General features: G+C 49.8%; 1 protein-coding gene across 1 annotated transcript in view; it reads right to left on the bottom strand.

The window, feature by feature from the left end:
* Positions 1-3,239: 3,239 nt before the first annotated feature.
* Positions 3,240-14,546, bottom strand: part of LOC124010485 (coxsackievirus and adenovirus receptor homolog) — a 111,229-nt gene continuing 99,922 nt past the window's right edge. The window contains exons 4-7 of the mRNA XM_046322967.1: positions 13,943-14,098; positions 13,659-13,781; positions 13,369-13,507; positions 3,240-6,582 (exon numbers count right to left, since the gene is read on the bottom strand). Coding sequence (XP_046178923.1) covers positions 6,297-6,582; positions 13,369-13,507; positions 13,659-13,781; positions 13,943-14,098 — 704 coding nt within the window. The 3' untranslated portion in view covers positions 3,240-6,296. The remainder of the gene's footprint in view (positions 6,583-13,368; positions 13,508-13,658; positions 13,782-13,942; positions 14,099-14,546) is intronic.

Raw genomic sequence — 14,546 nt, 5'->3', positions numbered from 1 at the left:
AGAGCTACATTTTGATGGAATGGTCTGCCTATCTATGTGCGAGACGCCGACTCGGTCTCGACCTTTAAGTCTTTATTGACAACTCATCTCTTCAGTTGGTCCTATGATTGAGTGTCGTCTGGCCCAGGAGTGTGAAGGTGAACGGAAAGGCAATGAAGCAATGAACCGTTCTTGTTGTCTCTGCCTGGCTGGTTCCTCTCTCTCCACTGGGATTCTCTGCCTCAAACCCTATTACGGGGGCTGAGTCACTGTGGCTTACTGGTCCTCTTCCATGCCGTCCCTAGGAGGCATTTTCCTGTCCGGGTAGGTGTCCCCCCTCGGGTTCGTGCCGTGGGGGAGATCTTCGTGGGCAAAACTCGGCCTTGTCTCAGGATAGTAAGTTGGTGGTTGAAGATATCCCTCTAGTGGTGTGGGGCCTGTGCTTTGGAAAAGTGGGTGGGGTTATATCCTGCCTGTTTGGCCCTGTCCGGGGCTATCGTCGGACTGGGCCACAGTGTCTCGCGACCCCTCCTGTCTCAGCCTCCAGTATTTATGCTGCAATAGTTTGTGTCGGGGGGGCCAGTGTCAGTTATATCTGGAGTATTTCTCCCATCTTACCCGGTGTCCTGTGTGAATTTAAGTATGCTCCCTCTAATTCTCTCTCTATTTCCCTCTGAGGACCTGAGCCCTAGGACCATCCTCAGGACTACCTGGCCTGATGACTTTTTGCTGTCCCCAGTCCACCTGGTCATGCTGCTGCTCCAGTTTCAACTGTTCTGCCTGCGGTTATGGAACCCTGACCTGTCCACTGGACAACTACCTTGTTCCAGACCTGATGTTTTCAACTCTCTAGGGACAGCAGGTGCGGTAGAAATACTCTGAATGATCGGCTATGAAAAGCCAACTGACATCTACTCCTGAGGCGTTGACCTGTTGCACCCTCTACAGCAACTGTGATTATTATTATTTGACCATGCTGGTCATTATGAATATTTGAACATCTTGGCCATGTTCTGTTATAATCTCTACCTGGCACTGCCAGAAGAAGACTGGCCACCCCTCATAGCCTGGTTCCTCTCTGGGTTTCTTCCTAGGTTTTGGCCTTTCTAGGGAGTTTCCTAGCCACCGTGCTTCTACACCTGCATTACTTGCTGTTTGGCGTTTTAGGCTGGGTTTCTGTACAGCACTTTGTGACATCAGCTGATGTAAGAAGGGCTTTAAAAATACATTTGATTTATTGATGTAAAAAAAATATACAAAAAATATTTGAATAAACATTTTATTTGGCCTAAACGCTATTAGCCCATACAAACGCATTGAACAACAGATTCACTACATGACACAGATTTTTAAAAATCAAAAGGAAGTTATATCTGAGAGATAAGAAACATTGGGAAACATAAAAAAAAAAATGTGTATTTATTTATTATTTTTTGGCACTAAACAGACTCCATATACACTTCTATACATTTTTTCAACTGGTGCCGTGGGACCTTCAGACGAGTCTTGAGGCCTGTAGGCATCCTAGAGCAAAACAACTGACACATGTCAGTGAGAATATCGCCTTTCCAGGAGGGGTCCAAACTGTTCAGACAGACAGTAGTTGGCAGATCAGCTATACCGAATTCAGATGAGTCCTAAGATACTTGTGGGAGTCAGAGCAAAACAGTTCGGACGCTAAATGCAATTTTGTGAGAAGACAGATTTTTGTGTTGTCTCATGGTCTGACAAACACCGCTCTAGCTGTCACCTTCCACCGTAGATGCAGAATGCGGTGGATTGAGACGCATCCAACGCAGAAAAGACCTCTCTAGCTTAAATTGACAGCTTTTTAAAAAATGATGCTAATTCGATTTCTGCGGGGGCACAGACATAGACTCTAGGGGATTTTTTTAAAAAGAAAAAAAAGTGTAGACTTATTTTTCTTCATAGCTGGTCTAAAGACAGAGGTTAAACATTTGGTACAATCCCTAATATGGCTGATCTATCCAATAACCATTAACCTTAGTTACTCCAATGTATCCAGCTCAGTTGAGCTGCTATAGGAGCTAATTTGTACCACACTGCTAATTAGCTGGGAGTCGTCATGCAGTTAATTAGCAACAACATTAGCTAAGGCAGGAAATTGTCTACAATTGAAACCAGCCAAGGGTAAACGCTGCATATGTTGGCTCAATCGAAAATTACCTCTACATTTCAAGCGCGCTATAGCACTGAACTTCAGCGATACATATTGATTTGAGCCCTAGGTACACGCTGACTTTAGTTCTCCCTCAGTCTTTACAGAGGCAGTGATGACGTGTTGTGAGAGAAGTGCTACACTGCAGCACGAGGATAATGACTCAGTAGGGATAAAGGACAAGTATCAGTGGGTGAAACACAGAGGAAAGACATTACTCCCCTGTTCCCTCAAGTCAAACCAGGGCAGTGGCCTGGAGTAGTTTTCTGATTCACACTACAGGGCTGAACCCAACCATACTGTGCTGGCTCCGTTATTTTCTTGTCACATTGTCCTTTCCAGCAACTCTGGTGGATGTGTAATCAGGAAAGCCCAGTAAAGCTCGGCCCTATCGTGTGAATCATGCTAGTATATGTAAGGTTCTAGTGCTGCCTGTTTCAACAGAGCTGTGGATTTTCACTGGGCGGATTCTGACCATCGTGCCTTTGTGCTTCATTGATTAATTATAATCATTAAGTGGATAGAAAGTAACCTCACCTGGCATTAATGTTGAAAATCACTGCCTGATTCAAATGAATCACAGTGGAAGCCTGGAGGAGGGCCAGCCATGTCACAGTGGAAGCTTGGAGGAGGGCCAGCCATGTCACAGAGGAAGCCTGGAGGAGGGCCAGCCATGTCACCGAGGAAGCCTGGAGGAGGACCGGCCATGTCACCGAGGAAGCCTGGAGGAGGGCCGGCCATGTCACCAAGGAAGCCTGGAGGAGGGCCAGCCATGTCACAGAGGAAGCCTGGAGGAGGGCCAGCCATGTCACAGAGGAAGCCTGGAGGAGGGCCAGCCATGTCACAGAGGAAGCCTGGAGGAGGGCCAGCTATGTCACAGAGGAAGCCTGGAGGAGGGCCAGCCATGTCACAGAGGAAGCCTGGAGGAGGGCAAGCCATGTCACAGAGGAAGCCTGGAGGAGGGCCAGCCATGTCACAGAGGATAGACAGGCAGGCTGCTGATACTTGCAGAGAGAAAAACACTGATTTAAGACAGTCAAAAGTTGCTGCTATGTGAAAGAAAGTCAAAATAATGTTATTATTTCTTTCATTTTGTGTCCTTTATTATTTAAAAATACAGCACAAAAAATTACACGCACAAAAATAAAACCAGGTATGATCACACAATGTGCAAACAAACCACCAAATAAAAATCTTCAACCAATATTAGTACACTAGTTTTAAAAGCTACAGTTAACACCATGTTAGTAGTACTTCCTTGTTTTCTGAGTTGAGAGGAACTGTACAACATGACTACCTCCCTAATGGCTCTGTAGTTTGTCAGCAGTTGGGGGTCTACTAAAATACTATATTGGGGACAAATCCAGACAGTAAAGACACACACCAACACACAGTTCCCTGGGCTTCGAGAGAGCTGACAGGTTTTTCACTTCGGGGTAATGTACGGGGTGGGTTTCACGTTACGTCCTGTCTCGGATGTGGCTCCTGTCCCCGTGTGTGAGGTTACACCTGCCACAACACGGAGAGGCGTTAGGACACAACTCTGAGAAGTCTTCACCGGTCTCCTCCACCTCAAATCTACTACTTTCTATTTCATACACACACAGTCTGTGTGTGTTTCATTAACCATACTAGTATACTATCTACAATGCATGCTATTGCTTCATCAGAATTAATACGCTAATGTGGATATTGAAACATGGCTGCAGTAGAATTCCAGTGGTGCCCACCTGCATTAACATTAGTGGGCTTTCACCCTCCACTGTTATTTACAAGACCCATCGATCATGTTTTAGACACACATTAACCAAGCAAAGCACGGCAGAGCATCATCATACATACAGGGCATTAGAGGAAGTGTGGTGGGATTAGTTCCAGAGATATATATTTACACATACAAACAAAGCCTTCATCATCATACATACAGGGCATTAGAGGAAGTGTGGTGGGATTAGTTCCAGAGATATATATTTACACATACAAACAAAGCCTTCATCATCATACATACAGGGCATTAGAGGAAGTGTGGTGGGATTAGTTCTAGAGATATATATTTACACATACAAACAAAGCCTTCATCATCATACATACAGGGCATTAGAGGAAGTGTGGTGGGATTAGTTCTAGAGATATATATTTACACATACAAACAAAGCCTTCATCATCATACAAAAAAAGAAAACTCAAATAATGCATTTCAAACTAAAAAAGAAGTAACAACTGAGTCAACTGTTTTTGTTGTTGTTGTTTACATTGCTAATGTTTGAATATAGAGCCAATGTAAATGAAAAGAACCCATTTCGGATGGGGAAGTAAAGCCTCCACTCTGTAGATGTGGATTTACACAGGATCCACAACCGGGAAAAGTGGACTAGTTGTCATGCCGATGTGGGTCTCGTACTACAGACATACTGCATGTTCTGTAGCCAACTATTGAATAATGTATCATACAACAACAGCTGGCTACAAAACATACATGTACAGTGCATAGCAACGGTAGAAGACTAGAGCCCAGCCTGGGCGCACACACACACACACACACACACACACACACACACACACACACACACACACACACACACACACACACACACACACACACACACACACACACACACACACACACACACACACACACACACACACACACACACACACACACACACACACACACACACACGCCTGTACAGGCTGTAACAGTGTGTGTATGTGATACAAGTCAGTACAGACAAGGCACAAGAACACTGATGTCACAGAAACACTCCATCTGGGCTGAGCAGAAGCACTGACTGGGGGGCTGTGACAGAGTTAGAGAGCATGGGTGCATTATAGACACCCTGGAAAACAGAGTTACTGTGCTGTTGGTGCAGCAGACACCTAACACCCGTGGCTCAGTATTCTAATATCTTCTTCTTCCCCTCAACACTCACTTCCTTCCATATATCATGTAAATTACTATACTGTACATACTTCATCCTTCCTTTATCCTTCATGAATAGAGGTGCATGAATGAACCACTAAACATTTTTGACTTCATATGACCATTGAGAAAGTTGTTTCATCGAGATATTGAATCCTGAGTGTGCAGTTACAAATGTACCATTTTGTTCAGGGGTTTGATGGTTAAACACCAGAGCGGGTTAATAATACCATACAGTGTAGGGGATAGGAAGGGGTGTACTGGCGGGGTGAGAGGTGCTGGTGGCAGTCAAACACAATCAAATCAGATTGTTCAGTGAACCTCACCCCGCACCTCCCAAAACACTGCCTGTTGTAGGAATTTGAGGAGTGGGCTGTAAACCCGGCAAAGATACAATACACTAATCACAACATGTGGAGGTCTGAACTCCCCCTTCCGTGTCATTGGCCAACCCTGTCCACGCGTCCCCTCCAGACCAAGCTGGACATTTCAAAACGGTCAACTGTCGAAATAACCAGCTGACCCAATTTCTCTCAGGGCTGGCAAACATGGCCATGACATCAGCCACAGTCCAACCAGTGGAATGAACATCTTTAAAAAGGTAACTACTTGACAAATCATTATTTTGAAAAGCAGAACTCTAAAATCCCTTCGGCAACCCCTATTCTTGAGATAAGCTGTGTGTTTCAGAAGTGAATTGATCAAACATGTCCACTCCGTGAGTATTTCATCCAAAGAAAGTAGAGTAGAACTGTACATTTCCCAGAAACATACACGTCAAGCTGTCATACTCTACATGGTACACAACAGGCCAATCAGAGACCTTGGTCCGCTCTGAACACACCTCTCTATGCACAGGGCCGGCTAGATTTAAAAAACATCATGCATTCAACTATGTACAAAGAAACCTGTGTGAATTGCCATTAAAATGTACCCAGCCTTGAATTCATAATTGTCATGTGTGAGAAAGTTCAGGAAGTAAAATACATAAAAGCATCTGTTTTTTGTCAACAGTAAATAGTTCATAGTGGGTGACATGGTACAATACTGCTTCTCTTTTCTCCTCAGTACAACACCACACCCAAACCTCCATAAAGCAGAGTGGGGGTCCCAGTTGGTGGTGAGTGGTAGAGGCCCAGCACAGTCGCCCAGCCAAGCCACCCCACCTCTCTGGCTAGTGTCCCCCGGTCTTTCCCTCCATCTTTCTGTTTCTTTCCACTAGACAATGGAGCCGTCCCTGTTCTGGGCGGGGATCATGACGGCGATGGCGCCCATGCGGCTGAGGTTGGGGCCGGCCATCTTGCTGGCGACGGGTGGGGGCAGGGGTGCGTGGCTGGGGGGCCTCTCATACTCCTCCACGGAGGGGATTTTGTCGTACTGGGGCTTGACGGCGTACTCGTGTAGGTTGGAGGGGGACATGGAGCCCAGGGAGGAGCGCTGGCTGCCCACGCTGGTGAAGGAGCGGGCCGTCGATACGCGGCTCTTCGGAGGGGGGACGTCCTCTCTGAAGGAGAGAAGGGGGGTGAGATGGTTATGTAAAAAACACAAGCTTTTTCACTCCCTTTCACATTCACTTGGGTTTGGATTTTCCCCCAGGGGTCCAGACAGAGAAAGAAAGTGAAAGATAAACAATAAAGAACATGGAGAGACAGACAGACAGACAAGGAGAGAGGGTGGGACAGACAGACAGACAGACAAGGAGAGAGGGTGGGACAGACAGACAGACAAGGAGAGAGGGTGGGACAGACAGACAGACAAGGAGAGAGGGTGGGACAGACAGACAGACAAGGACAGAGGGTGGGACAGACAGACAGGGTGAATAAGACAGAAACACAGAGAGGGAGAGTGGGACAGACAGACAGACAAGGAGAGAGAGTGGGACAGACAGACAGACAAGGAGAGAGAGTGGGACAGACAGACAGACAAGGAGAGAGAGTGGGACAGACAGACAGACAAGGAGAGAGAGTGGGACAGACAGACAGACAAGGAGAGAGAGTGGGACAGACAGACAGACAAGGAGAGAGAGTGGGACAGACAGACAGACAAGGAGAGAGAGTGGGACAGACAGACAGACAAGGAGAGAGAGTGGGACAGACAGACAGACAAGGAGAGAGAGTGGGACAGACAGACAGACAAGGAGAGAGGGTGGGACAGACAGACAGACAGACAGACAGACAGACAGACAGACAGACAGACAGACAGACAGACAGACAGACAAGGAGAGAGGGTGGGACAGACAGACAGACAAGGAGAGAGGGTGGGACAGACAGACAGACAGACAAGGAGAGAGGGTGGACAGACAGACAGACAGACAAGGAGAGAGGGTGGGACAGACAGACAGACAGACAAGGAGAGAGGGTGGGACAGACAGACAGACAGACAAGGAGAGAGGGTGGGACAGACAGACAGACAGACAAGGAGAGAGGGTGGGACAGACAGACAGACAGACAGACAAGGAGAGAGGGTGGGACAGACAGACAGACAGACAGACAAGGAGAGAGGGTGGGACAGACAGACAGACAGACAGACAAGGAGAGAGGGTGGGACAGACAGACAGACAGACAGACAGACAGACAGACAGACAGACAGACAGACAAGGAGAGAGGGTGGGACAGACAGACAGACAGACAAGGAGAGAGGGTGGGACAGACAGACAGACAGACAGACAGACAGACAAGGAGAGAGGGTGGGACAGACAGACAGACAGACAGACAAGGAGAGAGGGTGGGACAGACAGACAGACAGACAGACAAGGAGAGAGGGTGGGACAGACAGACAGACAGACAAGGAGAGAGGGTGGGACAGACAGACAGACAGACAAGGAGAGAGGGTGGGACAGACAGACAGACAGACAAGGAGGGTGGGACAGACAGACAGACAGACAAGGAGAGAGGGTGGGACAGACAGACAGACAGACAAGGAGAGAGGGTGGGACAGACAGACAGACAAGGAGGGACAGACAGACAGACAGACAGACAAGGAGGGACAGACAGACAGACAGACAAGGAGGGACAGACAGACAGACAGACAAGGAGAGAGGGTGGGACAGACAGACAGACAGACAGACAAGGAGAGAGGGTGGGACAGACAGACAGACAAGGAGAGAGGGTGGGACAGACAGACAGACAGACAAGGAGAGAGGGTGGGACAGACAGACAGACAGACAAGGAGAGAGGGTGGGACAGACAGACAGACAAGGAGAGAGGGTGGGACAGACAGACAGACAAGGAGAGAGGGTGGGACAGACAGACAAGGAGAGAGGGTGGGACAGACAGACAAGGAGAGTGGGTGGGACAGACAGACAAGGAGAGTGGGTGGGACAGACAGACAAGGAGAGAGGGTGGGACAGACAGACAAGGAGAGAGGGTGGGACAGACAAGACAGACAAGGAGAGTGGGTGGGACAGACAGACAAGGAGAGTGGGTGGGACAGACAGACAAGGAGAGAGGGTGGGACAGACAAGACAGACAAGGAGAGAGGGTGGGACAGACAGACAGACAGACAAGGAGAGAGGGTGGGACAGACAGACAGACAGACAAGGAGAGAGGGTGGGACAGACAGACAGACAAGGAGAGAGGGTGGGACAGACAGACAGACAAGGAGGGTGGGACAGACAGACAGACAAGGAGAGAGGGTGGGACAGACAGACAGACAGACAAGGAGAGAGGGTGGGACAGACAGACAGACAGACAAGGAGAGAGGGTGGGACAGACAGACAGACAGACAGACAGACAGACAAGCAGAGAGGGTGGGACAGACAGACAGACAGACAGACAGACAAGGAGAGAGGGTGGGACAGACAGACAGACAAGGAGAGAGGGTGGGACAGACAGACAGACAAGGAGAGAGGGTGGGACAGACAGACAGACAAGGAGAGAGGGTGGGACAGACAGACAGACAAGGAGAGAGGGTGGGACAGACAGACAGACAAGGAGAGGGTGGGACAGACAGACAAGGAGAGGGTGGGACAGACAGACAGACAAGGAGAGGGTGGGACAGACAGACAAGGAGAGGGTGGGACAGACAGACAAGGAGAGGGTGGGACAGACAGGGTGAATAAGACAGAAACACAGAGAGGGAGAGTGGGACAAACAGAAAGAGAGGGAGAGTGGGACAGACAGACAGAGAGGGTGGGACAGACAGAGAGGGTGGGACAGACAGAGAGGGTGGGACAGACAGACAGAGAGGGTGGGACAGACAGACAGAGAGGGTGGGACAGACAGAGAGGGTGGGACAGACAGAGAGGGTGGGTGGGACAGACAGAAACACAAAGAGAGGGTGGGACAGACAGACAGACAGACAAGGAGAGAGGGTGGGACAGACAGACAAGGAGAGAGGGTGGGACAGAGACAAGGAGGGAGAGTGGGACAGAGAGAGGGAGAGTGGGACAGAGAGAGGGAGAGTGGGACAGAGAGACAGACAGACAGACAGGGAGAGAGAGAGTGGGACAGACAGACAGACAGACAGACAGACAGACAGACAGACAGACAGACAGACAGACAGACAGACAGACAGACAGACAGACAGACAGGGAGAGTGGGACAGACAGACAGGGTGAATAAGACAGAAACACAGAGAGGGAGAGTGGGACAGACAGACAGAGAGGGAGAGTGGGACAGACAGACAGAGAGGGAGAGTGGGACAGACAGACAGGGAGAGTGGGACAGACAGACAGAGAGGGAGAGTGGGACAGACAGACAGAGAGGGAGAGTGGGACAGACAGACAGAGAGGGAGATTGGGACAGACAGACAGACAGGGAGAGTGGGACAGACAGACAATGGGAGAGTGGGACAGACAGACAAGGAGAGGGTGGGACAGACAGACAAGGAGAGGGTGGGACAGACAGACAAGGAGAGGGTGGGACAGACAGACAAGGAGAGGGTGGGACAGACAGACAAGGAGAGGGTGGGACAGACAGACAAGGAGAGGGTGGGACAGACAGACAGAGAGTGTGGGACAGACAGACAGAGAGAGTGTGAGACAGACAGACAGACAGAGAGAGTGTGGGACAGACAGACAGAGGGAGTGTGGGACAGAGACAGTGAATAGGACAGAAACACAGAGAGTGCAGGACAGACAGATGGAGAGGGTGAGACAGACAGGGGGGGTGGGACAGACAGAAACACAGAGAGAGTGTGGGACAGACAGAGAGGGTGGGACAGAGACAGACAGAGTGAATATGACAGAAACACAGAGAGTGTGGACAGACAGGGTGAATGAGACAGACAGACAGAGAGGGAGAGTGGGACAGACAGACAGAGAGGGAGAGTGGGACAGACAGACAGAGAGGGAGAGTGGGACAGACAGACAGAGAGGGAGAGTGGGACAGACAGACAGAGAGGGAGAGTGGGACAGACAGACAGAGAGGGAGAGTGGGACAGACAGACAGAGAGGGAGAGTGGGACAGACAGACAGAGAGAGTGTGGGACAGACAGACAGAGAGTGTGGGACAGACAGAGAGTGTGGGACAGACAGACAGAGAGTGTGGGACAGACAGACAGTGTGGGACAGACAGACAGAGAGGGTGAATAGGACAGAAACACAGAGAGTGCAGGACAGACAGAGAGGGTGGGACAGACAGAGAGGGTGGGACAGACAGAGAGGGTGGGACAGACAGAGAGGGTGGGACAGACAGAGAGGGTGGGACAGACAGACAGAGAGGGTGGGACAGACAGAAACACAGAGAGAGTGTGGGACAGACAGAGAGGGTGGGACAGAGACAGAGAGGGTGAATAAGACAGAAAAACAGAGAGAGTGTGGGACAGACAGACCGAGAGGGTGGGACAGACCGACTGACAGACAGAGAGGGTGGGACAGACAGAAACACAGAGAGAGTGTGGGACAGACAGAAACACAGAGAGAGTGTGGGACAGACATAGGGTGGGATAGACAGAAACACAAAGAGAGTGTGGGACAGACAGACAGAGAGGGTGGGACAGACAGACAGAGATGGTGGGAGACAGACAGAGAGGGTGGGACAGACAGACAGAGAGGGTGGGAGACACAGACAGAGAGGGTGAATAAGACAGAAACAGAGAGAGAGTGTGGGACGGACAGAAACACAGAGAGTGTGGGACAGACAGAGAGGGTGGGACAGACAGAGAGGGTGGGACAGACAGAAAGATAGAGGGTGAATAAGACAGAAACAGAGAGAGAGTGTGGGACAGACAGAAACACAGAGAGTGTGGGACAGACAGAGAGGGTGGGACAGACAGAAACACAGAGAGTGTGGGACAGACAGAGAGGGTGGGACAGACAGAGAGGGTGGGACAGACAGAAAGATAGAGGGTGAATAAGACAGAAACAGAGAGAGAGTGTGGGACAGACAGAAACACAGAGAGTGTGGGACAGACAGAGAGGGTGGGACAGACAGAAACACAGAGAGTGTGGGACAGACAGAGAGGGTGGGACAGACAGAGAGGGTGGGACAGACAGAAAGATAGAGGGTGAATAAGACAGAAACAGAGAGAGAGTGTGGGACAGACAGAAACACAGAGAGTGTGGGACAGACAGAAACACAGAGAGTGTGGGACAGACAGAAACGCAGAGAGTGTGGGACAGACAGAGAGTGTGGGACAGACAGAAACACAGAGAGTGTGGGACAGACAGAAACACAGAGAGTGTGGGACAGACAGAAACACAGAGAGTGTGGGACAGACAGAAACACAGAGAGTGTGGGACAGACAGAAACACAGAGAGGGTGGGACAGACAGAAACACAGAGAGTGTGGGACAGACAGAAACGCAGAGAGTGTGGGACAGACAGAGAGGGTGGGACAGACAGAAACACAGAGAGTGTGGGACAGACAGAAACGCAGAGAGTGTGGGACAGACAGAGAGGGTGGGACAGACAGAAACACAGAGAGTGTGGGACAGACAGAAACACAGAGAGTGTGGGACAGACAGAAACACAGAGAGTGTGGGACAGACAGAAACACAGAGAGTGTGGGACAGAGAGAGGGTGGGACAGACAGAAACAGAGAGAGAGTGTGGGACAGACAGAAACACAGAGAGTGTGGGACAGACAGAAACACAGAGAGAGTGTGGGACAGACAGAAACACAGAGAGAGTGTGGGACAGACAGAAACACAGAGAGTGGGGACAGACAGACAGAGAGGGTGGGACAGACAGACAGAGAGTGTGGGACAGACAGACAGAGAGGGTGGGACAGACAGACAGAGAGGGTGGGACAGACAGACAGAGAGGGTGGGACAGACAGACAGAGAGGGTGAAGGGAGAGAAAGAGACAGCGATGATAGCTAGTGGGGATGGAATGTAGTTCGAACTGTGCCAGTTCTGGTCAGCTACAGTAAGAATGAGGATTCTCAGCAGTAGTAACAGAGCAACCTTCATTCTGACCAACCTTCAGATCCCAGAGTAACACAATTCAAAACTAATAACCGGCAATAATCCATTAAAGAGCTCAATCAAACTGAGCCTGAGGGGCCCTTGGCTTTGAATAAGTTAGTAAATATGTGTGTGTGCATGCATGGTGTGTGTATGCGCACAAGTGTTTTTCCTTGTTGTGCAAGCGTTCATTCCTGTCTGTATGCGTGTCTCCGTGTGTGTGTGTGTCAGGGCTGGGTACCCAGACACAGTGCTCATTGGGCTAATCTTTTTTGTGCTCCACTGAGTTGCCAGGAAAGATAGCCAGACAGTGTCCAGGCTGAAGCTAGCAGACCCAGAGACAGAGGGAGGGAGGCCCTGTGCTTTCTGGATGGAATACTGTGTCCAGGGGGGGCTGGGCAGGACAGACAGGATCCACAGAACAAACAAAACCCCCAAACTGATTACCAAAGCCATTTATTTTAGGAAGGGGAAAAAAAGAACGCTGATGGGGCAACAACCTTTTTTCTGTGTGTGTGTGTGTGTGTGTGTGTGTGTGTGTGTGTGTGTGTGTGTGTGTGTGTGTGTGTGTGTGTGTGTGTGTGTGTGTGTGTGTGTGTGTGTGTGTGTGTGTGTGTGTGTGTGTGTGTGTGTGTGAGTGAGTGAGTGAGTGAGTGAGTGAGTGAGTGAGTGAGTGAGTGAGTGAGTGAGTGAGTGAGAAAGACTGGGCCGGGAGGAGCTGGGGCCAGAGAATGTTGGACGTTCACAATGACACATACCTACTGGCACAGTTTTCATTGCTTTATCTCAGGCTGTAGCAGCCAAATAAACCACATACAGATAGTTAGATAATACATACTACACTGCTATATCAGTTTGATGCAGTACGTACCAGTGTCTGTTCAACAAAGTGTATTTGGGGATCCTACACAGTATTGAGGGTGTAATAAAGCGTTGCCCGTACCTGATCTCGTAGGAGATCTCCTTCTCGTACTTCTTCCTGTTGCGGGCACGGCAGCAGCAGAAGAGGATGATGGCGATGATGATGAGGGCCAGCAGAACAGCGATGATGGCTCCAGCTATGATACCAGCAGTGTTGGGGGCTAGACCACACACAGAGAAAATCATTAAAAACACTCATCCTACACAATCCCACCATTTTGACTCTATACAGCCATACAGGTCTCAGCACAAATGCCCACCCTATTCAAATAAATCACATAAAGGTGAATCAGGGGGCGTTGAGGGACTCACGGGGAGTGATGCCAAGCTGTAGAATACACTCCTCCATGCCCACGTGGTTCTTAGCTGTGCAGCGGTAGGTTCCTGAGGAGCTGGTGGACGCGTTCCTTACATTCATGGTGCCTCCCACAGGGTCTACAGACAGACGGGGAGGGGTTGACAGAGGCACGTTCAGGAAGCAAAAACATTTCAGAGACCCTTCTGTCCATTTGGCAGTGAATAACCATTCTGTTTCAAAGCATCTGCTCCACCTGGGGATGGTGAAACCTGGCTCCCATAAATATTATGTGTCTTACCTAGCACGGCGGAGGCAGGCAGCAGTTTGTTGTCGCTGGTCTTCTCCCAGGTGTACTGCAGGGGGTTGGTCCCCTCACTGGACGTGCACCTCAGGACCACATCCGTACCCTCCAGGGTGGGGCCGTCGGCAGAGCATCTGGGCTTGGACGGCCTCACTACCAGGAGAGAGGGGGAAGGGGGGAGAAGAAGCTATTAGAGATGGCAAACAGGGCGGAAAACAGAAATTAGCTTGAAGCTACACAAACCATTCCTGATTTTCTATTGCAAACCCCTCTGGGCAGGTTGCCACACTGTGTGTGTGTCTCATAGCAGCAGTCATCAGCGTAATGAGAGCAGTAATCAGGGTCAGTGATACAGCTGCTGTCATTACAGGTGCCGTCACTCAAGATAATTATGATCAGAGCGTGACACACACACAAATGGTGGGGGCATCTGCGGAAGACAGACATAGTTTCAGTCTGTTGACAGGAGACGAGAATTCAAAAGCAAACAAAACTCCAAATTGAAAGCAGGCCAGATCCAGTGCAAGGCAAAGATGAACAGACCATCTGTCTGTCTGTCTGTCTGTCTGTCTGTCTGTCTGTCTGTCTGTCTGTCTGTCTG

Source organism: Oncorhynchus gorbuscha, linkage group LG02, assembly GCF_021184085.1.
Source record: "Oncorhynchus gorbuscha isolate QuinsamMale2020 ecotype Even-year linkage group LG02, OgorEven_v1.0, whole genome shotgun sequence".
Classification (NCBI taxonomy): domain Eukaryota; kingdom Metazoa; phylum Chordata; class Actinopteri; order Salmoniformes; family Salmonidae; genus Oncorhynchus; species Oncorhynchus gorbuscha.
Note: the sequence above shows the minus strand (reverse complement) of the source record. Positions and strands in the feature narration are given on the sequence as shown.